The sequence below is a fragment of the Struthio camelus genome, chromosome 8 (genome assembly GCF_040807025.1).
Source record: "Struthio camelus isolate bStrCam1 chromosome 8, bStrCam1.hap1, whole genome shotgun sequence".
Lineage (NCBI taxonomy): Eukaryota > Metazoa > Chordata > Aves > Struthioniformes > Struthionidae > Struthio > Struthio camelus.
In genome coordinates this window covers 36394347-36419661 of record NC_090949.1, presented here as the reverse complement: position 1 = coordinate 36419661, position 25315 = coordinate 36394347, and the positions used below count along the sequence as shown (strand labels likewise).

Genomic DNA, 25315 nt, shown 5'->3' with positions numbered 1-25315 from the left:
TCTGCAATTCAGTAGCCCACTATATCAAACACTGCTACATTATAAAAGGTTTTCACTGTCTGATATGAATTATCCTGCCAGTGAAAAGAGGCTTGAACACCTACATAAATTGAAGTGGTTTAATAAATTTTTGACAGCCTCCCCCCCATCAGAAAACCCCACCTAGGCCTACAGCATAACCATAGCTGTACACACTAAGTAGCAGGATACGGCTTGTGTTTTCAACTTGAGATTTTGATGTTTAATCTAATTGGACTTCAAGAACGTGATGTACTAAAGACATCTTTACTGTCCTAAAAATTCATTCTGTAGAGAAGTAGCAATACTGAAAACTATCTCAGGATCACATTTATCCTCACAAGACTCCCATCCTGATAAAAACAGAGAACCAAATCTAGAAGCAGACAGCAGAACCTAGACTTCCCATCCCAGTCCCATGCCAAGGCTCGGCACTGCAGGGCTACGTCTCTGCTCGCAGTCTTTCCGTGCAGCGGCTCGGCATGGCACAGGCTGGCTTTGAACCTGGTGCATACGGTACTCTTCCAGCACAGAAGAGCATTATCACAGTTTTTTGTTGGGCCCTTCCTCATCAACACTTTACTTTGCCAAGTACTTGTTTCCTGTGCTCTTAGGGGAAGGGCCTGTCCCACTGCCCTCTTCTCCAGGAAGGGCTGGACACCTCCACCAGCCCCACTCCATAACAGGGAGCTCCAGCCTACTTAGTGCTGCAGCAGCTGCCAGCGTTTTAAATAACAGACTCCTAGTTTACCCTGGTTAAGCAAATCTGCTGCTAATTTATTAAGGCTAGCAAGCTCCTTGCCTGGGCTAGACCTACCACCGTCATTATCATTAGCAAGTAGCAGATGAACTGCAAGAGGTAACTCCACTGCATTTTGGGTGCAAGGCTGGGGCATTACTGCCACACATGAGGAATACCTTGATTTTTCTATTTCAGTTTTGGTCTGGTGCATCCAAATATAAGACAAAGACATTAAAAACTTAAAACAGGTAGCATCATTCAAATTAACTTCCAAGAGAGAGTTACAACTCCATTTAACTATTGTTTGTGACCTTAAAAACAAAACAAAAGAGTACTGTATTTCCCCTCTGACTAAGGCTTAGTACAATGAAGAACAAAAGGAAAGTTTTGTAAGATCCAAACCAATTCCACTTCAAGAAAGGGTCATAGTTAAACAAAAAAATAAAAAACCCTCAGTAATTCAGAGATAACAGCACCTAACTAAGGTCATCAAGAACTGATAGGATATCATTTGATATCAGCCATTTCACTTTGTTTCTTGCCCTAAGGAAAACAAAGCCAAGACGCTTTCTCCTATCTCCCCTTCAAGACAGCAATTACTGAATAACTTTCAATCCTTAAGAGAGGCAACAAATAAACTTTGGCATATACAGTCAAGGGTTTTACCTTACTACTCATCTTCTCTGAAGCCAGTGTAGAAAAACAGTGTCTTCTAAACAATAACTTTTCTCTAAACAAAGAAGAAGAAGAAAAAAAAAAGCCAAATCCTAGGTAAGGGACTGCCTTGAATTTAGGCTGACTCAAATGCACTTATAGAGTTTTGCAAGGCCCTCCCTCTCTTTAGTAGGAGCCCTTCCCATGATTCTTCTGTCCCATCCTCCCTGAGGTAATCAGGGAGTATGAGTAAGGGTTTCTTTCCTGACAGTTCATTGTCCTGGTAATTTTGCTAACTGACAAAACAAAACCCCAGGTGTCTTCCCTCCCCAATTCACGCTCCAGCAGAATAAGCTCTTTACAGTTGTGTATTCAGAGGTGAAGCATGAGGTGAAGCATCAGGTGTAATGCAAGTACTAATGACTTTTGTGCATATGTGGCCGGTAAAGCAAGGACCACGCTTCTTGCCCTTACATCTGGAGACTTGATTCATTATTTGTCCAGCGCCACAGGCTGGCCAGTAGCATTGATTCAGGTGTACTACTCTGACAATAGGCACATGAAAGCAAAATGGTTACAGGCTCTTGGTACTGAGCCAAAAATAGGATTTCAGACCACTACCTGGACTTGTGCTGAGGATAAATGAATGGTATGTGGATTGGAGTAAAGGCTAGCCATGTGGTTCCTCTTTCTGTATTTGGCTACAGAAACTAGTGTGTCCGTGCTCAGATTTGCTAGACAATTAAGGAAATTGCAGCAGTCTGCCTATGAACAGCAGGTACTTGGTGCAGGGTAGCATGTATTACCAGGGCGGGATGCAGTTTCCCACCAGCAAATGGGGCTGATTTTTTTAGGATCCAGGTAGAGAGGGGTCAGCTGATCTAAATCCTTTTTTAACCCTCTCTGATACTCAGAAACTTCTGAACTGGTGGTTCTTATTTTCTTCATTTCTAATGATAAGTAAATGTGGTCATGAGAAAAAGTTTCAGATTTGTCTTTAAATATTAGACACAGGGCTTATCAATTACACTTTTGCTTTCCTTTATCAGATGAAGCCCTGAGCATTCACTGTAATATTGAGAGCTTTACTATCTTTAGCTATCGCTAAAGCTGCGTGAATATTAAAGGACACATTTTCACAAACGTTTGTCAAACAATAGCCATAATTTAATTTCAGGAGGTGTTTGTTGTCTTTATACAAGCGTCTGTAGAAGGAAACTCTTGTTACCAAGAATGATGATGGGAAAGAAAGCATTGCAAACGCTCACATAAAAGCATTCATTCTAATATTAGTACCGAAACTTGTGTGTAAGTATCCTGAAAGGATTTTGTGAGTTTGAGAGCTGAGTGATAGTTTCACAGCACGTACTATCAGAAACCTTTGCAAGTAACTTCCAAAGCAATTGTGTTTGCCTAATTTATCTACCAAATGAATAGGGGCACACTGGTAAGCTTGCCTGTCTGCAAGATGATTTACAGAAAGGAAGTTAAAAAAGTTAGCTCAGAAAAGGTGTTCTGAATTAAAAGCTAAACTTTGCTAAGAAACTTTAGAAATGTTATATGCAAATCTATAGTGGCCCTCTCCTTCTCCTTGATTTTTATCTTCTCTTTGGCAGTACGCAGTGTTCTCATTGGGGGTCAAGAGTTACGGACAGATAACTTGGCCATGGAATGTATCTGACGTATACAAATCATTCCCCTTGGCGTTAGTTTCCCTGTCTTCTTCTTCTTCTTCTTTTTTTTTTTTTGATCAGTACAGCTTGTCATCATTTTATTCTCCAGTGACTTATGGTGTGACTAGTGTTTAACTCGTATTGTCTTCTTCCCCATCTGTTTCTTTCCTCCTGGTGATAATTCACATCATTAAGTGGTACTGCAGTGGTCTGCATATTTTTATTTCTTACCCTTTAGCCTGGTGAAAATGCTGTCAGAGATGAGGTACAACTTACTCATTTCAGCACAAGACTTTGTTTCAGAGTACTCAAGTGTTTGACTGACTCCTTAGCAAAGTTAAACTGTGAAGCTGCTTGCCAAAGGCTGGTGTAGATGCTAAAAATTTACATACTTCAAGAAGAGCTTGGAGAAATTCATGGAAAAAAATCTAAAAGGGGCCATTAAATAGCTGTATACCGCTGTTAGATCAGGAAGTCCCTAGCCTGCAAACTGTGGGAAAATTGGAGAGTGTACAGCCATTCATGCAACTACTCTGGCCAAAATCAGGTATTTAGTTAAAGTTAGGTGCCTAACCACCATTCATTTGTAGTTTCCCATTCTGTGTGAGATAAGCAGCTAAATACCATAAAAAATCTGGGCTCAGACCTCCTAAAGCCTGTTTGCAAGTCTGTAAAATATGTACATGTATAATCCTGATTAGATTCATGAAAGGTATGCGTTCAGAAATGCAGGGACATTCACGTTCCTGACAATGGGAGTTTTATATTAACGTAGAACTGAAGCAAAGCTAGGCCTATAGTTGGTGCCTTGGAAAATCCCAGCTTAACTTCATTAAACTTAGTCAGCTGCTTGCAACAGTGAGTTTCAAAGACTAATTACTCAGTTCATGCTCTAATAACACACATAGCTGCAGATTGCCTTATCACTTTTGTCCATTGTGTTTAAAACAGCATAAAACGCGTGCCCAGATTTTTGCATTTTTAAACGTATACAAAGGGTACATATAATTTTGAATTTCTTTTTGGAGAGGTATTGCTTGCATTGGAAAAGGGTTGGTAGTAAAACCAAGGATAAAAAAAAATATACAGCTTCTTACAGCAAATGAGTCATCACTGGGTAACTTCAATTACTGCTGCTGTGCTCAGTGCCTGACTCCAGCAGTAATTTAGAGAGAATTTTACTTTCATTAGGAGAAAAAAACAACTTTCAAAAATCCTGCATTTTTAACATATTTGATTCAAAGACAAGATTGAAAACTAAAGGAAGTGAGTGGTTTCCTGTGGCAAATGCTAAGATCCCTGATCAAAATGAATATGCAGTGAAATTCAGCTCAAATTTCACTTGACACAACCGATGCCATGAGTGCAAAAACCACCTTGACTCGATTTTCAAAGATGCTGTGTAATTCACGTCAAAGAGAAACAAACTTTTAAGGTAGTGAGTGTTTTAATGAAAACAGAAGAGAACTCAAACATGGCATTTGACATGCCACGTCCGACGGCTGTTGTACGCGTCTCCGGGTCCCATCATTGCAGCGGTCAGCGCTTGGCACTTCAGACGCGTGCCAGAAACCCACCGCGCGAGCAGGCTGCCGCTGCCCGGATTGAGGCAGCACACAGGGACCAGCTGAGAGCAGCATCTCTTTGCGCAAGGTGAGGTCCTGACACAAAGCGAGAGACAAACCAACCTTGAAGACCTGCAGTTTAAAGCGCATGGGATCAAGTGGAGGATAAAAGCAGAAGGAATTGAAGTCACTTGCTAAGAAATCACCCAGCAAACAGGAAAAACACAGCTAGCAAAGGGAGGCTCTCCCAGGCCAGAGCGTGAGCTGCTGGACCGCAGCACAACGCCATGCAGGAGCTGGGAACTCCTGCGTCGCCCTGCTGTCTCCCTGGGTCACGCGCTGCGTTTGGTGCATACGCGCATCACTCTTGTGGATGGTGCCAGCTGGCCAATACTAATTGCATTCAAGTCAGCATCTTACAGGGATATCCCTAGAAACTGCTTGCCATTTCTCATGGCGAGAAGCTGTCAATATAACTAGGAGAGGGTGTCAGACTATATGCACCTATATCTTGTACCTCTTTTAATGAGATTGCTGCTGCTTTCTCTTTGTCCTGGCACCTTCCACCTGTCCCTTTGTCCAGGTGGCCTTCTCTCATGTGGGGAAGGAACAGATGGGGGGAAGCTGACTGTTTTTCTCACAGCTGCTAATGCTTCCAGCAATGAGGAAGGGGCTTAAAGCAGCTGATGCTTCCTGTAGTTCTAGGGTGAGTTAAAGAAGTGTTGTCAGGTGAACTTAGACCCTCCAGTTTAGAGTGTATGGAATGAGGGTTTTCTTGGGGTGGGGCAGGGATGAGTATCCTTGCTATAAGTTTCAAAGTGACAGTCTTCCTGCGATGAGCGTATCAGTGAGGTCCAGCCAACTAAAGGTAGGAAGAGTATAGGTGGATCTTCACCTGGTAGCACAGGAAGATTTGCCAGAAACCCAAAACATCTTTTTGTTTTCTCCATTAAGTTGTTTCTACTCTCTTACAGGTTTCAGGGGTATACTGATGATATAATTATAATAGGAAGAATAATATTATTAAGAACTCATGATTTTTGCTGCGATAGAAAACGGATAAAAAGATGGTGTCTTTCTCAGCTCACATTATCTACAGACTTGTAGCTCTTGCATCACACCTAATTGATGCAGTTTTGGTTCAGATTTATAGCTCTTCTCACCATTGTTTCTAAGGTAACATTCAAGCAGACACTATGAGGCTGTGCATGCTCTCTCCTATGATGTTGTTTACAATACACAGGGTGCTCTGCAGTTTTGGAAGAACAGCTTGGATATGATTCAAGGGGAGAGACATCTAATTGCATTGATGTGGGAATGGTTTGCAGCTGAGCATCATGACTTTGGATGCAGACTGTAAATTAAGTGGTTCAAGAACAAGAAGTTTGGTTCCTAGTGACGTTACAGCCCATTTAAGAAATGCAGGTGGCACAAAGGGAGCAGGGCCGGGTGTGAATGCAATTCACCGGTCTCCTGGTGACCAATTTACACTGTCGAAATGTAACAAATACCAGTCCTCTATTTCCTTCTACAATAAACTAATAAACCCTGTTGTGGATTACGCAGCTTTGTCGCTTGTCTTGGAATATGTTTCTGGGATGCGTGCAGGAGGCCGTGCAACACAAAAGCTCGCGAGCACCCCCACGAAAGCATGCTTGACTCAGCAGAAAGGACTCAAAGCAATCCGCCCCCCCAGGGATGCGCTGTCAGAGCCTGCCTCCTGCGCAGCTTTAATAACGCTGCCAGAATCTCTCCAAGCCGCAGGCCGCTTTCCTGAGAGGAGGGCCAACAACAGCGAAGGAGGGGGCAGGCAAAGGAATTTGGGAAGCTCGCGTTTCCACATGGATCTAGCTCAGGTTTTCAATGTCATTTAGGATAGGAAATAATTTATGATCACTTATATTGACTCAAACGGTAATATTGAAGGGACTAGTTTATAGCAGGTGGCTACAAAATACTTATGCACGAGATGTTTGCCATGTGGCTCCCAATGCTGGCATTTTGTTTGTATGTGCTTCAGTTTAAATACCCTGAAAAATCCAATGGGGCTGACGGCAAATATTGGGAGCAAATGTTTGCAGAAGCAGAGCTGAAGAGCACTTGCCTTCATTGCTCCCCACGCTGCTTGAACTATTGCACCTTTGAAAACTGCCTTCACCCTAGGAGCCTGGCCTGTCAGCTACCATCTTTTGAAGGCTCTCGTTTCTCCCATCATGTTGCCCTGCCCTACTTTATGCATTAGCAGAAAAAAGGTTACCTGAAGTTTTACCAGGAGACCAATGTGAACGTATGCAGCTGCAAAGAGCTCCCTCGTACCTGCATACACCTTCATCATCAGGCTCTTGCCAAGCTCCTGTCCCTGCTCACGACTATTCACCCTCCACGTCTACATGGAGAGGCTGACAGCCGGGCACCGGCGCTCCCTCTCCCAGGCGGCGATTAGAGCAAAACGGAAATTTGTTCTGTTGCCGCTTGCTGATCGCAAAGGCAGAGGGGACGCGGATGGCACGAGGACGAGGAGGTGGGGTAGTGAGCTGGGTGCCTTCTTCAAAATTCAATGTTTGCCACCTACAGCATATACAACAACTCAAGCAAATAAGCCCTGGAAACCAAGACGGTGGAGGAGTGGCAATGAAGAGGGTAAGGGTGCAAAAAGGAAGCTCATTCCTGCTTCTGCAATGGAAAAGGTGGCAGTGGGTGACTTTCAGCCTGCATTATAAACAAGCCTCTTGGCTTCTGCTTTAAATATTGGGTTGGGAGACAGGATGCCTGTTGCCTGAAAGATAAGTTGCAAGAGACCCGTTGCATAGAAATTTTAGCGTAGCAGATGTTTGCTAGGTAGAAAGTAAATTCCCTTTTCTGTAAAGTATTCCATGAAAATTATTATTTGCAGCAGACAGTCAAGTGATAAAAGAGTTCAGGTCCTTTTTTTTCTTTTCTTCCCCTATTTCAAGACATGTTTTGCGGAAGGGATAAGCTTCACAAATTTCCTGCACAATAAAAACGCCACGCTAGAGGACTTGGATAGGATCCTGGCCTTTGCCACGTTCTTCCTTCACGGTTTTATTCAGCACACTCAATTGCTCTCTATCTCTTTCCCAGCCATGAGATTCAGGTATCTAAACAGATACTATTCCGCATCCTTTTGATTTCTCATTCATTTCTTGTATACCGAAGACACAGACGTGTCCGGGTGGGAGACAGCTGTGCCTTGCGTACCGTGCCTCGCAAAACAGGACCTCGCACGCTACTGTAACGTACGCTGCCCTCAGCCTTCATAAAATATTATTTATATTTTACTGCAAATAAAGTAATATTTACAGCAGTCTTATTTAGAGGGCTTCCCACAGCTGCCTAATCCACCGACGAAAAAATGACAAAGCCTCTCTAATCTAATTTTTACAGTGAGTGGAAATTACAGTATCTAATTCAGATACTGTCACAGCTGTGACTTGCGGAGAATACTCTGTGCGGTAACAGAGATTTATCCTCCCAAGCGGAGCGCCGAGGGACGTCGCCGCTCCTAGAAAATATTAGATCCTCACGATAAGCTTGGCCTCAGTTTACGACGTTTCTCCCTTTCCCCCCCGGCGTAGGGTCAGCGGCCGCTTTGGGGTTCGTCCGCCCCGCGGTGCGCGGGTCGTGTCCTGCTGTCCCCGCACAGCTCGCACGCGCCGGCGCCGCCGAACAACCCCGCTGCGCCCGGCTCGGCGGCGAGCCCGCCGGCCGCCCCGCGGGCGTCCCGTCCCTGGAGCCGCGGGCAGCGTCCCGGGCCGGCCGCCCCAGCCCCAGCCCCGTCGTCACCTTCGGCACGCGTCCCCCCGCGGCCTCGCGCGGTTTTCCGCCTGGATTTGAGCAAACGCTGGATAAAAACCCATCCGTGCTCCGGCCAAGCGGCTCGGCGTCGACGGCCGAGCGGCGGGCGCGCGGGGGCCCCCCCGGGCTCCGGCCGCCCGGGATTAATCTGCAGCAGGGCAAAGCCCTGCGCCCGCCAGATTAGTTCGGCCAGCAATTAAACGCTGGAGCTTACCCTGCCAGCGGCAGGCAGCAAAAACCCAGCTCAAGGACAAAACATGGTTCCTCCTTAAAGGCTCGGGCCGCTCCGAAATACTGCCTATATCAGCTGTTGGCGTTTCTGGGACCATAAACAAGCGGGCTGTGTCCCAGCTGTCTAAATATAGCGCAAGCCGCGTTGCCTTAAGGCTGCCTGCGCCGGCCGAACGGCGCGACGCACGGGGTTTTTTTTCCCAGGGAAGGCTATGACTAAGAGGAATCGTCTGCTGAAGGGCTAGCAGAAGATGGAGGCTCCCATCCAAATTCGGCAGCCGAATAAAGTCTGCAGTTCCCAGGCTCGCAGGCCCTTCTTACGCTTTTCCTCCCCCTCCTCCTCCTCTGCCTCGGCAGTATCCAAAGCAAGGGGATGGTAATAAGCCTCACAAATGCATCACAAACGGGTTCAGTTGCATGATTTAAAGTCCTAGTAATGCAGAAATAATGCTGTGCAGCACGAACACATACCTTAAATACAGAAATTAGATGCACAGCATGGAAAACATAACTGACGTCTCCCTGTTATTGTTCGCTCCTGCCTTCCCCTCTCAGAGCAGCCTTGGATGTGGCTGTCTTAGATATACTGAAGCAAATTTAATATTATATGAATTTAGGGTAATTTTTTTTAATTTTCTGGACAGGAATAGGATTTTTAAAGGGAATGCAGTATTATGTCTATCTCAGAATAATAAACTATGCAGTTGTGAAGGTCAGCTTGGCAGCAGATGTGCTGCAAAAGGCTGAATCAAAAAAGCAAAAGGCTTTTATATCAATATTTATATTCTTAAATATACACCCGATTAACCTTTCTATAAGAAACAGAGGTATGTTCAGATATAAACTACAATTATTATTTTAAGCCTGAACATCATTTTGTTTTTCTTCACTGAAGATAATATGCCCAAAGGGATTTCACAGTACTGAAAGACACAACTGCATATTTTGGGGTGCAAGAAGGGATATTGATGTTCCATACGTCGTTATTCAGGTGTACAGAGCAGGCGACAGCTTTAAGTTATTCAATGCTAAACGCCCAGGCATGTTTTTACATCAGCATCTTAAGTTATCATCAAATAGTCGTATGAGATATACTGAAAAGAGAAGCAGTTTTCCTTGCAATAGGTTCCCTCAAACATATTATATAACAACATTTTTAACTGGGATTTTTGCATCGAAGCTGCAGAATTCCAGGATGCATTTTTAATGATCGCTCAGCACAGTTTGCTGTAAACAAAATCACACATCTGATCATGCACTGTCTCGCTCTGCTCCCACTCTGCACCGTCGCATTTATCATGTTTCCTTACCTTTATTTGCCGAGCCGTTCATTCTCCCCCTGCTCCGCTTGCGGCAGACCGGCAGGAAGCCCAGCTGAGCTCCCAGACGCCGACTTGTGATTTGTCATTCGCCGGCAGTCGCAGGTCACCGGGGCTGCGGCCGGCCGGCAGACGGGGCGCCGAGGTGGGATGCGTGCATGCAGCTGCCCACGGGACCAGGATATATTCGGGATTATCCCGAGTCAGGAGAGGATGAGGATGAGGATGCAGGCAGACAGAACACGTTTCCCAAAATGTGGCATGGAGCAGGATCTGGAGTCGACAGGGCCGACGGATTCTGCTAGCGATTTTTTTCCTGTTTAGACAACATTAAATCCTTTGGACAAATTCTGGGGGGGGGAGCACGTGAGGCAGCATGCAGAAGGTGTGCGGAGGCTCGGGACCAACAGGCGTGCGGATCAGCCACTAAAACAGCACGCACCGGATTAGAAATTGAGACAAATTTGGCTTTGCTTTTTTGCTGCCCTTTGGGGCCTGAGCGGCGCTTGCTGTAACCCAGATCCTCACCGGCACGAAACAACCAGTGTAATCCCAACGGTAATTGGGTAAACGCAGCAGAAACTGTAGCAGAGCCGAAGCATCACCCTGGACACCCACGACCGCTCCAGCCAACTCACGCTGTAGCCATGGTGGGCGCTTGTCCCGCCGTCTTTATTGCAACGTCAGGACGGATGCCACCAGAGTACGAACGATCGGGGCCGTCCCCTCCCAGCAGGGCACAACCACACAAACGCCATCAGTCGTTCCGGCCATCTTTCCTAGGCATCCCTTATCCCCACGGCGTCCGAGCAGCCCATCCGCTAAACAACTCGGGGGGCGAAGCGGAGAAGCGCGATGTCCACCCGACACGATCGGGACCGAGTAGCTCGAGGAGCTGGTCTCCAGGGGCCACAGGCTTTAAGGGGCAAGACTAAAACAACTTTACTGCAAATAATCAGGGCGGAACGTGGAAAGCAAATAAAGACTAACGCAGTGCTACGCAAGCGGCTCTGTATTGCAATGGCGCACGCACGTTCAACACAAAGAGAGGAATTTTAATGCCGTGAGCGTTCAGGTTCAGACGTTGAGAGCCGCTCTGCGGGCGACCCGCTTTCCGCAGGGGTCCCACGGGGAGCTGCAAAGAAGCTGGGTGCTGCTTGCAGCTCCCGGGGCGCAAGCAGGAGCCCGCGGGCGGCGGGGCGGAGAGCCCTTCTTTCACTCGCTGACCGTAAATACGAAGCGGCTGCTCCGAATCCTCCAGCGCCCTGCTCGTCCTGCCAGCAGCCGCCGCCGCCGCCGGGGCCCGTCCTCCTCAAAACCGGAGCCGCAGCGGCGAGCTCCCGGGGCGGGGGGGAAAATACCCGCCTTAATTAAGGAGGATATGGGTAAGTGGGACGTGCACCGGTGCTCCTCTGGAAATCGTCCGAGAACTGCTACAGGCGGGAAAAGAGATGCAATCCCTCGGGGTGCTTTTGCTGGAAGGGGTTTGGCCGTGCGTCCCGGCCCGCGCGGCCGGTTGTCTGCGCAGCGGCTCAGGGGCATCCTGGCGCGGGCGGCTGGCGGGACAGCCCGACGACGAGCCCGCTGAACCCGCCGCCCCTCTCCTTCCGAGGTCTCCCCAAAGACCCGCAGAGCACCGAGCCCAAGCAGCGGCGCCGCCTCCCCCTTCTCCTCCGGCTGCCCTCTCCGCCCGACGCGCTGACCCCCATGGGCCCGGCCGCCAGATGAAAACTGACCCCGCTTTGAGCTGGGGTGGGGTGGGGGGGGGGTGGCTGGGGAGAAGAAATCATCTCCTGCACCCGAGGGGAGCGGGGTCCCTTCCCTCCATCCGCCGCAGCATCCGCCGCCTTCCCCCTCGCTCCCAGCCGGCTTCGCCACCACAAAGGGAGAGAAAGCATTAATTTCCTCTCCGGGTCCGAACGAGATAAGTTCGGTTGCGCCCCCCCCGCCCCGGCCCAGCAGCCTCCTCTCCTCCCGCCCGGCTCGCGTGGCGTTTGCCTGGCCCGAGCAAGCCCCGCCGCCGCCTTTCGTGGCCTCTCGGAGAGCGGATTCAGCTCCGTTTTGGGCCAACCTCGCCGCGCTCCTCCGCTCTTCGACCCCCCCCCCCACCGCGCTGCAACCTTTGGTTTTTTCATACTGACTGCGTTTGCCAGCGTGCGTAGCTCTTCTCCGTCTTCTTCGGGAATTAAAGAACAGACACACACCAAAAAAAAAATATCGCCCCTTCAGACGAAGCGCTGCTGAGCCAGGACCGATGAGCAGAGGCGCTTCGGCTCCGGCCTTTTAATTCCCTCCACCGAAATACACGTCCCGGGCCGTGCGCGGTCGCCGGCCGCTGCTGGGCCTAACGCCCCCCCTCTCCCCCCCGTAACTTTATTTGGGGGGGAGTTAAACGGGAAAACGCCGGCCGCGCAGCCGGGACGGAGCGGCGGGAGCAGCAGGCTTCATCCGCCGCGTTTCGGGAGTGGGTTGTTCTGGGCGCCGCTCGGGGTTTGCCAAGACAAAGGAGCCGACGGCGCGGCCCCGGCCCCGGCCCCCCCGCCTCGGCGCGATGCGGCGAACCGGGAAACGGGAAGGAGCGGGAGAAGGTTTTATTGAGATCTCTCGAACCGTTACAGAGCCGCGGGGAACGGCTGTGGGAAAACGCGGCGGGTTGGCGGGACGCCGCCGGAAGGGAGCAAGGAGGGCGGCGGGACGGGGGGGGCGGCCACGCGCTACCGAAACGGCACGGATCCGCCGAAAACCCGCCCGGCGGGCCGACAGCGGGCGCTCCCGCCGCGGGCACGGCGCTGCCGTTGCCTTATTTCTAAACCAAGTCTAAGACGTTCTTGACGCGAGCGGGTATCCCGGGGCTTCACCTCTCCAGCGAGCGGCTTGAAACGCTTGTTTCTGCCGCAGGAAAACCCCGGCATCTCTTCCCCCCTTTGCCCAGCACCGCTAGAAAGCAACCAGCACGTAGCGCTTCGGCTATTTCTAGACTCGCGTTTAAGAAAACAGCCCAGCCCTTTCCTCTAGCTCATGGAAAAACCTAAAATAAGCAGGTTTTCGCTCCCGGGGCGGCAGATTCACAGCCCCTCGGCCGCTGGCACGTGGGGAGGAGCGGAAAGGGGCTCGGAGACGGCGGCGAAACGTGGTCGTGCAAACGCCCACCGAAAGCAGCCCCCGGACACCCGCGTTTTCTGGGAAGCCCCCGGAGCCCGTTTCCACGCTGCCCGGCGGAGCCGGAGCTTCGCACGTCGAGCCGGCGCGCGCGCCCGAGGAAGCCCAGCTCACATCCCTCCTAACGACTTCCCCCCGGCGCACAGCCGCTCTCCAAACCGAAAATACAAAGCGACGTTTCCGCAACGGAGGACGCCGGCCCGGGCCGCGCTAACTAATCGGGTCGGCCAGCGCGGGACGGCCACAGCCCGTCTGCTTCCCTGCCAAGCTACCGCGAGCGCGGCAAACCACAGCCAGCCGCGCCAACGCCAGCGGCTTAGTCAGGGGTTCTCCAGAGGGGATGCTAAAATTCAGCGCTCTTTTTCTAAACCTTAAAAAATACACATCTTGCTTGTTTCTTAAATACATAGCCCATAAAATAAGGCAACTCAAGGGGACGAACAAGATGCCCCCAGGAACTAGGTACTGTACTTCACCAAAGACCCACGCGCCAGACAGGTTTACAGTTTGGGAAAGCCAACCACGACACCCAGCTCCCAAACCAAAAGCTTTTCATCCCGCCGGCGGCTCCCGGGAAGAGTCGCCGGTGCCCGCGCTGCCGCTGGACGGGCTGCAGCCGTAACTGGCAACCGACGTCCGGGGACGGCCGCAAGCGCTCCCGTTGCACCAGCCGTAACCAGAAAGCCAAGCGCTAACCGAGGAGGGTAAACGTAACACAAGCCCGAGGGTCCTACGACCACCGCTCGGGAAAGCAAGCGGGACACTTTCACTCGCTTTGCAAAAAATTGGGGGGCGGGGGGAAGAAGCGGTGCACGGTAGGCGTTCAGACGAGACGCGTGCTGACACACATCACCTCCAGCGCGAAGCGGGCTCGGCGCGCGGGTGAGGGCCGTTTCTGCCAGCCGCCGCGGGAACGCGAGGTGTCCTCACCCCGAAGCCCCCCAGGAAGGGCGCTTCCTTACGGAGCGCCCCGTTGCCCGCGGGAGAAGGACCTCACGTGTAAAGGCAGCAAGGAAAATGGAAGGACTTGATTTCTCCAGCAGAGAAAGACACACTAAAATAAATCTTTGGGAGAAACTATTATAATATGACCATATCCCATAGTATTAAAAGCTATAAACAACTTAACACAAACTAGTGCAACTCTTCTCAAACGTAGAGCCTACTGATCTTCTGTGTCACATCATTTCATCCAAACTAGGCCATACAGCAGCTTTTTATGACAGCTTTTTCATCTCTCTTCATGAAGAAAGCACAAATATAAATTTCATCTCCAATATTCTTCCTCATCTATGCGTATTAACACCGGAAATGTGATCTTCACATTCCTGAGCTTCGTAGTGTACGTGTTTTCCGTGTGGCTCACCAGTTCCCACTGGGCTAAGCCTTGCATTTTAGAGCCTTAGAGAAATTTAATAGAAAAATTTAATAGAAAATAATTTAAAAAAACAGATCGTATAGCGCAATCTGCGGTAAACTCTACTGTGGAGCAATGGAATGGCACATGACGGACTCAAAGGGAGACCGGGGTTTTATGCGGCGGCGGTGGGGAAATCACGACACGCTATGTAAACCTGATATAATCATTATCTAGGTTTGCCTCATTGATCAGTGTACTTGGATCACATGCAGAAATACTTTATAGCCTGGAAACGAAAAACACTCATTCCAGAGTACTTGACCTTTTAAGGTCTTTTCATCCTGATACCGGCTATAACTGTGTTTCCACAGCTGTTATCCCGTACACCCAGGGAAGTTACTCTAGATAGTGCACGATTTGAGCACAGCCCCAGCGCTGCGCCGAGACACCAAATACACGGTTGTATTAATTCTTGGTCCCTTGCACAAAAAGTTTAATCCTCCTCTTCGGTGTGAACCGGCGGGATCTTGTTGCAGAGCAGAGCGTAAACGTACGGCCAGATTTTATTGGTCTCCGTCCCTGAAAACGAGTGGAGGACACCTCTTCTCCTGGAAAAGAGAGCGGAGAAAAGTCAGAACCAGCACTTTCGAAGGACAGAAGCACTTGCCCAGCAGGCTGCCTGCGGCCAGCACACCTCCTAACGTGCTGCTGATGCCAAGGCGAACGCCTCAACCAGCAGATCGCGAGAGTGAACTCTTTCGGGTGAGCATCTCCGATCGGATACGTTAGCCTGCTCCGAGCAAGCCAGACAGCAAACCCAGCCCCGTGCTTAAGCGAGGGGGAAACGAGGGCCCGAGTTCCTACCCTCACCCATGAGAGACGCTCAGCACCTTCTCGCCCCGCAGGGACTGCTTCTGCTTCAAGACCCAGTTGAGACGCTGCAACGGGTAAGCTTTTAATGACGCTTTAATGACTAGCAGCCACGGAGATGCTTTGAATACGGCTTGTTCGGGGTACGTGGACATGCCGCAGCGCCGTCTCTCCTCCCTCCCGCGCTGCAGCCACGACCAGCGCGTCCTCTATCACCTCGCGCTTCTGCTCCCCTCCTGCCAACTGCCCTCTGCTTTACCTACCCGCTCCTTGGCGGGGCCCAGGCGGTTTTTTGCAGGGCGAGCGTACCCAAACGCGCCGCTCCGGACCCGCAGGGTTGTTACGCGAAGGAGCGCAGCGAGCCGTCGCGGGTTTCGTGAACGAAGGAAACACGCTGCTGCCCGCGAGGTCGCCGTCCCCTCCGTTCACCTGGAGGCTCCGCGCTCGGTCGGGGACGCGCGCCGTGGTGCCGGCCGGCTCTGGGGCACCTCAGCGCTCCTCCACCTCCTACCGCCCAGCCCGCGGGGCTTCACCTGCCCCGACTCACCTGTATAACTCTATTACCGGCTTTGCAGCGTCTTTGTATTTTCTGAGCCGGGCGGCCACGGCCTCGGGCTTGTCGTCCTCGCGCTGGACCAGCGGCTCGCCCGTGAGGTCGTCGAGGCCCTGCGGACGGGAGGGCAGACGCCGTTCCCGCGCGCCGCTCAGCCAACCTCCCGCTTTCCCCACCGCGCTTCGGGCGAGCTGCTTCAGCCCTTCAGCCCAAGCCGCCGGGCGCGAGCCCCCTCCCGGGGCGCCGTGCTGCCTGCTACGCGACTCCCTTCCCAAGGATTAAAAAATTAATAACATAACCCCCCCCCCCGCCGCCCCGCTCCCGACCCATCGCTCAAGCAGGGGCTTCTCCGCTCCGCGTCGCTCCGGTCTGCCAACGACTCCCGCCGCGGCTCTCTTACGTGCACGTGGGGCGGGTTGAAGTCCATGTTGTAGACGCGGCCGCTGGCCGGGTGGACCCAGCGCGCGCTCAGCCGGTCCTTCAGCGTCTCGAACGGCACGTGCAGGCTGATCACCAGGTCCGGCTCGCAGATGCGGTCGAGCGCCTCGGCTTGCCCCAGCGTCCGGGGGAAACCTGCGGGCACACGCGCAACGCGCGCGCGCCCGGGGAGACGGCCGTGAGCGCCGGGGCAGCCCCGCGCGGACGCCCGCCCCGGGGCCGAACCCGGCTGCTCTCTCGGGGGGGCACCGAGAAACGAAGGCCGCAGACGCCGCGGCTCCCGCTCCCGGCTGCTCTGGCTTTCCCTGCAAGCTGCCCGGCCTGAAGATGTGACTTTTCGGGGGGAAGAAGCCGATAAACAACGAAGAACATCCCTAAGCAGGGGCTGGACAGGAGCGAGAGGGCGCAGAGAGCAACGAAAACGAGATACAAGCTGGCATGACGAACCAGCACCCGACGGCAGCCCCAGAGGAGTCGCACCCTGCCGCGGTAGACAACCTCCAAGGGCCGGGCACGAGCAGGAGGAGGAGGAAGAGGAGGACGGGACCGTGGGACACAAAAACCTCTGCTCAGAAGAGCGACCGGACACGCGCATCTGCACAGGGTTTCTGGAGAGCACCAGGAGCGGTAACTTCGAACCACCCTGGTCCCCAGCTGCCCCCTTCGGTTTTGTAGCCCGAGCCCATCCATCGCGCCGTCCCGCGGCAGAGAGGAGCCAAATCCCCTCTGCAGAGGCTAGTGCACGGCGCGGCAGCAGCTGCCAGGCCCTGGGTGATAAGGTTCGGGGTAGGCAGCGTCCTCCTAAAGCTGGCCATCGCGTCCGGACGCCTTTGCACGCGCGGTGCGAGACGGTTGCACTGGATCTCCCAGGACCCCGCATCTATTGGCGTGAACGTTCAGGGCAGCCTCGAAGCGCTGCACCGCCGGCGCGGCTGCCGGAGGCCCGGCAAGGGGCAAGCAAGGAGGGACGCACCAATTCTGCGTCTTTCGTGCACAGAAAGTCCCAGACGTTTGCAAAAGCTCCCCCATCCGCGCGCGGCTTCGTGCGGGAAGAGGAGGGCAAAGCAGGACTCCACAGCCCGAAGGACGCCCGCACCACGAGCTCCACAGGTCAACGAGCCACCCGCAACGACTCTGCAGCAAGGACAGGTCGTCTCTGCCGAGAGCGCTCCCGGGAGGGTGACAGACCTACGCAGGAGCATTTCGCAGGGATTTTCCGTCCCCGTTTTCTAGTCGGAGACTACTCCGTTTCCACCTGGTGTCCCTGACCTGCCGACGACTGCGACGGCCCCGACCTTGCGGAGGGCAGGGGCTCGGCCAAGGGGAACCCCTGCTCTCCCTCCGACGCCACGCTCCGGCACCCAAGGACCCCGCCGGGCGAAGGGCGCTTCGGTCACGCCGTCCCCGTGTCCCCGCTCTCGCGGCCAGCGCGGAGCTCAGCGCGCGTCCGCAAAGCCCGCGTCTCCCAAGCCGAGCGTAATCAGCCGAGCGCTTGTCGGACACCACCCCTGCGCACGAGCCGCTCGTTAGGAGAAAGAACCTATTTAATCTATTTAATTGGAAAGCTGGCCTGCTGTTCACCCCGCTGAACGGACTACTCGAGACGAAGGCGGCTCCTTGCCGCAGCCCGCAGTGAGAGTTTGGATCCAAACCGCCAGAAACGGGTTTAAAAGCTGGAGTTTTAGCACAACGCAGCATGTACTTGCTCGTCCCGCGCTCAGCCCTGTAATATACGGTAGCGACCGGGCTCCCACATGAATCGAGCACCGTTATCATAACGAATTTTTAATCCCGGGGGGAGAAGACAGGGGCTGGGTTTGGGGTTGCTGGGACCTGAGCTTTGACGGCCGACGTCCCTCCGGACCCGGGGCGCTCGCGCGCCGCCGGCCGCCCGACCCGGAGCGCCGGGAAGGGCGCCGCGGTTCCCCTCGGCCTCGAGCGGCAGAGCCGCCGCTTCCAAGGGAGCAGGCTGAGGTTACGCGGCGGGCTGGGGCTCCCCGGCAGCCCGGAGCGGGGCCCCGGCGGCCGCGCGCTTACCGTCGAGGAGCCAGGGCTCGCCCTGCCGCTTCTCCAGCTCGGCCGTCATGACGCGAGTGATGACGTGGTCGGGCACCAGCAGGCCTCGCTCCAGGTACTGCTTCGCCAAGACGCCGACTTCTGTTCAAGACCAAAAAAAAAAAAAAAAAAAAAACAAACAAACCAACCCCCCCCCCGCCGTGCATGACATTTCTGTTTTAAAAATAAATAAATAAATACCTGCTCCCCCGCAAATTCAAACGCTTGAGGACGTAGCTGCGGGGCAGCCGCGCTCCGCGCGTTCCCGGGCTGCCGTCTGGAGGCAGCGCCTGCACCCGCCGCGCGGCCCCGGCCGACTCACCGGCGGGGTCGCGGGCGCCTCCGCCACCATCCCGCATCCCGTTCCCGCAGCTGGGAACGCTCTTCCTCCGTGCGCCAGAGGGTGCGTACGCGGCACACGCACCGGCACGGGGTGCGCGCTCTGGCAGGGGGTGGGTGCACCGGCACGGGGTGGGTGCTCCAGCACGGGGTGGGTGCTCTGGCAGGGGGTGGGTGCTCTGGCAGGGGGTGGGTGCACCAGCACGGGGTGGGTGCTCCAGCACGGGGTGCGTGCACCAGCACGGGGTGTGTGCACCAGCACGGGGTGGGTGCTCTGGCAGGGGGTGGGTGCACCAGCACGGGGTGCGTGCTCCAGCACGGGGTGGGTGCTCTGGCACGGGGTGCGCGCTCTGGCAGGGGGTGGGTGCACCGGCATGGGGTCTGTGCTCCAGCACGGGGTGGGTGCTCTGGCAGGGGGTGGGTGCTCTGGCAGGGGGTGGGTGCACCAGCACGGGGTGGGTGCTCCAGCACGGGGTGCGTGCACCAGCACGGGGTGTGTGCACCAGCACGGGGTGGGTGCTCTGGCAGGGGGTGGGTGCACCAGCACGGGGTGCGTGCTCCAGCACGGGGTGGGTGCTCTGGCACGGGGTGCGCGCTCTGGCAGGGGGTGGGTGCACCGGCATGGGGTCTGTGCTCCAGCACGGGGTGGGTGCTCTGGCAGGGGGTGTGTGCACCAGCACGGGGTGCGTGCTCCAGCACGGGGTGGGTGCTCTGGCAGGGGGTGTGTGCACCAGCATGGGGTGCATGCTCCAGCACGGGGTGGGTGCTCTGGCAGGGGGTGGGTGCACCAGCACGGGGTGCATGCTCTGGCAGGGGGTGTGTGCACCAGCATGGGGTGCATGCTCCAGCATGGGGTGGGTGCTCTGGCAGGGGGTGCATGCTCCAGCATGGGGTGGGTGCTCTGGCAGGGGGTGGGTGCACCAGCATGGGGTGTATGCTCCAGCACGGGGTGGGTGCTCTGGCAGGGCGTGGGTGCACACACACCGGCATGGGGTGCGTGCTCCAGCACGGGGTGGGTGCTCTGGCAGGGGGTGGGTGCTCTGGCAGGGGGTGGGTGCACACACTGGCATGGGGTGCATGCTCCGGCAGGGGGTGCACGCACCAGTATGGGGTGCGCGCTCTAGTGCAGGGTGCATGCTCCAGCATGGGATGCACGCTCCGGCATGGGATGCACGCTCCAGCACGGGATGCACGCTCCGGCACAGGGTGTGCGCTCCTGCACGGGGTGGGTGCTCTGGCACGGGGTGCACGCACCAGCACAGGTGTGCGCTCCTGCACGGGGTGGGTGCTCTGGCACGGGGTGCACGCACCAGCACAGGTGTGCGCTCCTGCACGGGGTGGGTGCTCTGGCACGGGGTGCACGCACCAGCACAGGTGTGCGCTCCTGCACGGGGTGGGTGCTCTGGCACGGGGTGCACGCACCAGCACAGGTGTGCGCTCCTGCACGGGGTGGGTGCTCTGGCACGGGGTGCACGCACCAGCACAGGTGTGCGCTCCTGCACGGGGTGGGTGCTCTGGCACGGGGTGCACGCACCAGCACAGGTGTGCGCTCCTGCACGGGGTGGGTGCTCTGGCACGGGATGCACGCACCAGCACAGGTGTGCGCTCCTGCACGGGGTGGGTGCTCTGGCACGGGGTGCATGCACCAGCACAGGTGTGCGCTCCTGCACGGGGCGCACGCACTGGCACGGGGTGCACGCACCGGCTCGGGGTGTGCGCTCCAGCACGGGGTGGGCGCACCAGCACGGGGGGCACTCTGCAGCACGGGGTGCACAGCGCTTACGCCGTAGCCCCTCTCCAGCCTCTCCATTCCTGCCCAGCTCCTCCCAAAACACACAGCGGGGCGCCGCCGCCGCCCTCCTCCCACTGGCGAAGGACAAGTCCATGTTTCGGAGAGGTCCACGTCACGCGAAACGCGCGCCTAAGAGCGCGCTCCCACCTGCTGCGGCCCGGGCCGTTCCCGCGGGAGCAGCGAGAGCGACCGGCGCTCCCGGGGCCGTCTGCCAGCTCCGCCGCGGCGAGCGGCGGCCGGGACCCCCCGACGGCGCTTCTACGCTTGCAATTTACGCCGGCTGCAACGCAACGTTTTCCCAGCGCTTTGGCCCGCGGCGGCCCCAGGGCAGAGCGCTCCCGAGCCCGCCGGCCCCGCGCGCGCCCCTCCGCGGCAGCGAGCCGCCGGCAGCAGAGCGCGAGCCCCTGCGCTGCCCGTGCAGCCACCGGGCGAGAAACAGCACGACCGCGCTCTCCAACACGGGCTCCGGCCTCGGAGAAACGGGAAAGGGCAAAAAAGCCCCCGGCGCGTCCCCCTCTGAAAGCCGGCGCCTTTCCCGGCCCGGGCCGGGCCGCGGGGAGCCCGGAGGACGCTTCCGTCGCCGTTACCCACCCTGCCCCAACGCGGGGCGAGGACCGGAAACGCCAGCGTCCGGGCAGCGTTCAAACAACAGAGGAAAGCTCGCTCTTGGGCGACCCAACGTCCCCAAGCTGCAAAAGCGAACGATCACCTTGAAAATCGTACGCTTGGTACGTGCCACAGTTCCTGCCACGGCCATCTTGGTACCAGCGGATATCGAGGGCCCGCGTGCGTCACGTCACCGGGGCTTGTGTGCATCACCGATGGGACTTGTGTGTGTCCCATCACCGATGGGCCTCACGTGCGTCACGTCACCGGGGCTTGTGTGCATCACCGATGGGACTTGTGTGTGTCCCATCACCAATGGGCCTCGTGTGCGTCACGTCACCGGGGCTTGTGTGCATCACCGATGGGACTTGTGTGTGTCCCATCACCGATGGGCCTCACGTGCGTCACGTCACCGGGGCTTGTGTGCATCACCGATGGGCCTCATGTGCGTCACGTCACCGGGGCTTGTGTGCATCACCGATGGGACTTGTGTGTGTCCCATCACCGATGGGCCTCGCGTGCGTCACAGCACCGGGGCTTGTGTGCATCACACCGATGGGCCTTGTGTGCGTCACATCACCGATGGGCCTCGCGTGCATCACTGATGGGCCTTGTGTGTGTCACATCACTGGGGCTTGCATGCATCACACCGATGGGCCTTGTGTGCGTCACGTCACTGATGGGCCTTGCAAGCATCACACCAATGGGTCTCGCGTGCGTCACACCGATGGGCCTCGTGTGCGTCACGTCACTGGGGCTTGTGTGCACCACACCAATGGGCCTCGTGTGTGTCACCGATGGGCCTCGCGTGCGTCACGTCACCGATGGGCCTTGCGTGTGTCACCGATGGGCCTCGCGTGAGTCACGTCACCGATGGGCCTTGCGTGTGTCACCGATGGGCCTCACGTGTGTCACCGATGGGCCTCGTGTGCGTCACATCACCGGGGCTCACGTGCATCACACCGATGGGCCTCGCGTGCGTCACATCACCGGGGCTCACGTGCATCACACCGATGGGCCTTGCGTGCGTCACGCCAACACGCTTGCCCGCGTTACGTCGCTGGTGCTTGCACGCATGACGCGTGGTGCAGCTGCTGTCAAGGGCCGGGGGCCGGCGGACGCGAGCGGGGAGCCGCTACCCGGCAGCGTTGGGCTCCGCGCCGCTTGACTAAGGGGCTTAACGCCATTAATCGAGCGGCTGCGGGCTTCACGCGCCCCCGTAACAGGGCGGAACGGGGACTCGCGCGCTCGCCCAAAGCCCGAAGCGGGGCCCGAGGCGAAGGTGGCACCTGCGAGGCGACCGCCTCCACCAAACGCCCCTCCATCGCTCCTTCAGCGCCGCCGCGGGGAGAAGGCCCGGGCAGAGGGCCGGAGCCGGCGCGTGACGCCCAGCAAGCCGGCGCTGTCTACTCGTAACCCTCCCGAAACCCAGAGAGGGTGGAAATTGCGCTGCGGGTGGCCGGCAGCGAGCGGGGAGAGGCGCCGGCCGGGCCACGGCCCCCCGTGTCCCCGATGGCACGGCCCATCTCCGGTGTCCCCAGCCCCAAAGGCACCGCCGGCGTCCCCAACAGCACGGCCATCTCCAGTGTCCCCAGTGCCAACGGCACGGCCATCCCCAGTGTCCCCGGCCCCGACGGCACAGTCATCCCTGCTGTCCCCAGCCCCGACGGCATGGCTGCCCCCCCTGTCCCCAACAGGACAGCCACCCCTGGAGTCCCCGGTGTCCCCAATGGCACAGCCACCCCCAGTGATCCTGATGGCACGGCCATCCCCACTGTCCCTGGCCCCGACGGCACGGCTGCCCCCGAAGTCCCTGGTGTCCCCGACAGCATGGCCATCCCTGGAGTCCCCAGTGTCCCCAACGGCATGGCTGCCCCCAGAGTCCCCGCAGTCCCTGACGGCACGGCCATCGCCACTGTCCCCGGTGTCCCTGACAGCACGGCCATCCCCAGAGTTCCTGGTGTCCCCAATGGCATGGCTGCCGCCAGAGTCCCCGATGGCATAGCCATCCCTGGAGTCCCCGGTGTCCCCAACGGCATAGACACCCCCGCAGTCCCTGCGGTCCCCGATGGCATGGCCATCCCCGGAGTCCCCGCAGTCCCCAACGGCACAGCCATCCCAACCCTGGAGTCCCCACAGTCCCCAACAGCACAGCCATCCCATCTCCATGTCCTGGGTGTCCCCGATGGCACGGCCATCCCATTCCCGGAGTCCTCCCAGTCCCCGACGGCACGACCACCTCATCCCTGTGTCCCCAACGGCAGGGCCACCCCAACCCCAGAGTCCTCGGCGTCCTGGTCAGCACGGCCGCCCCAACCCTGTGTCCTCGACAACACGGCCACCCCATCCCCACCGTGCCGGGTGTCCCCGATGGCACGGCCACCCCAACCCCGTGTCCCCGGTGTCCTGCTCTGCACGGCCACCCCATCCCCACCGTGCCGGGTGTCCCCAATGGCACGGCCACCCCAACCCCGTGTCCCCGGTGTCCTGCTCCGCTCGGCCGCCCCATCCCCACCGTGCCGGGTGTCCCCGATGGCACGGCCACCCCAACCCCGTGTCCCCGGTGTCCTGCTCCGCTCGGCCACCCCATCCCCACCGTGCCGGGTGTCCCCGATGGCACGGCCACCCCAACCCCGTGTCCCCGGTGTCCTGCTCCGCACGGCCACCCCATCCCCACCGTGCCGGGTGTCCCCGATGGCACGGCCACCCCAACCCCGTGTCCCCGGTGTCCTGCTCCGCACGGCCACCCCATCCCCACCGTGCCGGGTGTCCCCGATGGCACGGCCACCCCAACCCCGTGTCCCCGGTGTCCTGCTCCGCTCGGCCGCCCCATCCCCACCGTGCCGGCTGTCCCCGATGGCACGGCCACCCCAACCCCGTGTCCCCGGTGTCCTGCTCCGCACGGCCACCCCATCCCCACCGTGCCGGGTGTCCCCGATGGCACGGCCACCCCAACCCCGTGTCCCCGGTGTCCTGCTCCGCTCGGCCGCCCCATCCCCACCGTGCCGGGTGTCCCCGATGGCACGGCCACCCCAACCCCGTGTCCCCGGTGTCCTGCTCCGCACGGCCACCCCATCCCCACCGTGCCGGGTGTCCCCGATGGCACGGCCACCCCAACCCCGTGTCCCCGGTGTCCTGCTCCGCTCGGCCGCCCCATCCCCACCGTGCCGGGTGTCCCCGATGGCACAGCCACCCCAACCCCGTGTCCCCGGTGTCCTGCTCCGCTCGGCCGCCCCATCCCCACCGTGCCGGGTGTCCCCGATGGCACGGCCACCCCAACCCCGTGTCCCCGGTGTCCTGCTCCGCTCGGCCGCCCCATCCCCACCGTGCCGGGTGTCCCCGCCGCCCGCCCGCACTCACCGCCGCCGGCGCGCAGGCTCTCCCGCAGGAAGCGGCCGCTGGAGAGGCGCTGGAGGCCGAAGCTGCGGGCGATGCGCTCGCACACCGTGCCCTTGCCCGAGCCGGGGGGGCCCAGCACCACCGCCCGCAGCACCTTGGAGGCCATGGCCGGCGCCCGCCGCGGCTCCCTGCGGGCGGCACAGCGCGTTAGACGGCCCGGCCCCCCCCAGCCCCGGCCCCGGCAGCCCCGGGGGGGGGGGGGGTCCCGGCAAGGGAGACCGCGCCGCGCCTCTCACCCCGCATCCAGCCGCCGCCGCCGCGGCCCGGACACATCAGCACGGAGGGGGGAGCCCGCCCGCCCGCCCCCTCGGGCCGCGGCACCCTGGGACTTGTAGTCCTGCCGCCGGCCGCGGCGGCCCGGCCCGGCCCGACGGGGCCCCCACGGGAACCCTCGCGTGTCCCCGCCGCTTTCCCACGGCGTCGCGCCGCTCGGCCACGGGATGCGAAACCCTAAGGGCGGAGAGAAGTCGCCTTGGCCCCGAGCGCCCGGGCCCCGGCAGGGCTGGGGGTCACCGTGGGGCTGGCAGCGGGGTGCTCCCACGGGAGCAAGGTGTCCCCACGGGAGCGGTGTGTTCCCACAGGAACAGGGTGTCCCCACGGGAGCGGGATGTCCCCATGGGAGCGGAGGGTTCCCACGGAAGCAGGGCGTTCCCATGGGAGCAGGATATTCCCAGGGGAGCGGGGTGTCCCCACGGGAGCAGGATGTCCCCACACGAGTGGGGTGTT

The 25315-nt window shown here is 57.5% G+C and overlaps 3 protein-coding genes across 7 annotated transcripts in view; 1 reads left to right on the top strand and 2 right to left on the bottom strand.

Moving 5' to 3' along the window:
* DNAJC6 (DnaJ heat shock protein family (Hsp40) member C6) overlaps positions 1-12181 on the bottom strand; it is a 58565-nt gene extending 46384 nt beyond the window's left edge. Inside the window, exon 1 of one of the 2 annotated variants that reach the window (XM_068953453.1) lies at positions 12160-12181. Coding sequence is in view for 1 of the 2 variants with exons in the window: in XM_009688779.2 (XP_009687074.1) it covers positions 10010-10031 (22 nt within the window). In the remaining variant the exon portion in view is untranslated. Of the gene's footprint in view, positions 1-10009; positions 11178-12159 lie in introns of those variants that run through there. The other variant, XM_009688779.2, reaches the window with a different exon arrangement.
* Positions 12182-14241: 2060 nt separating this feature from the next.
* Positions 14242-24897, bottom strand: AK4 (adenylate kinase 4). Of its 3 annotated transcripts, none has more exons than XM_068953456.1 (6): positions 24826-24897; positions 24551-24717; positions 18436-18532; positions 16361-16533; positions 15955-16073; positions 14242-15145 (listed from the first exon to the last, which is right to left on the bottom strand). In XM_068953456.1, the coding sequence occupies exons 1-6, from the start codon at positions 24860-24862 to the stop codon at positions 15031-15033; spliced, it is 708 nt and encodes a 235-aa protein (XP_068809557.1). In that variant the 5' UTR covers positions 24863-24897; the 3' UTR covers positions 14242-15030. The 3 variants fall into 3 exon arrangements, with proteins under 3 accessions (XP_068809557.1, XP_068809558.1, XP_068809559.1); XM_068953457.1 differs by having other exon boundaries at positions 18436-18555; positions 24826-24888; XM_068953458.1 differs by lacking the exon at positions 18436-18532 and having other exon boundaries at positions 24826-24885.
* LOC138068069 (ETS domain-containing protein Elk-1-like) lies at positions 19861-21298 on the top strand. 2 transcript variants are annotated; one of them, XM_068953454.1, is made up of 2 exons: positions 19861-20409; positions 20447-21298. In XM_068953454.1, the coding sequence occupies exons 1-2, from the start codon at positions 19861-19863 to the stop codon at positions 21296-21298; spliced, it is 1401 nt and encodes a 466-aa protein (XP_068809555.1). The 2 variants fall into 2 exon arrangements, with proteins under 2 accessions (XP_068809555.1, XP_068809556.1); XM_068953455.1 differs by having other exon boundaries at positions 19937-20353.
* Positions 24898-25315: the final 418 nt, after the last annotated feature.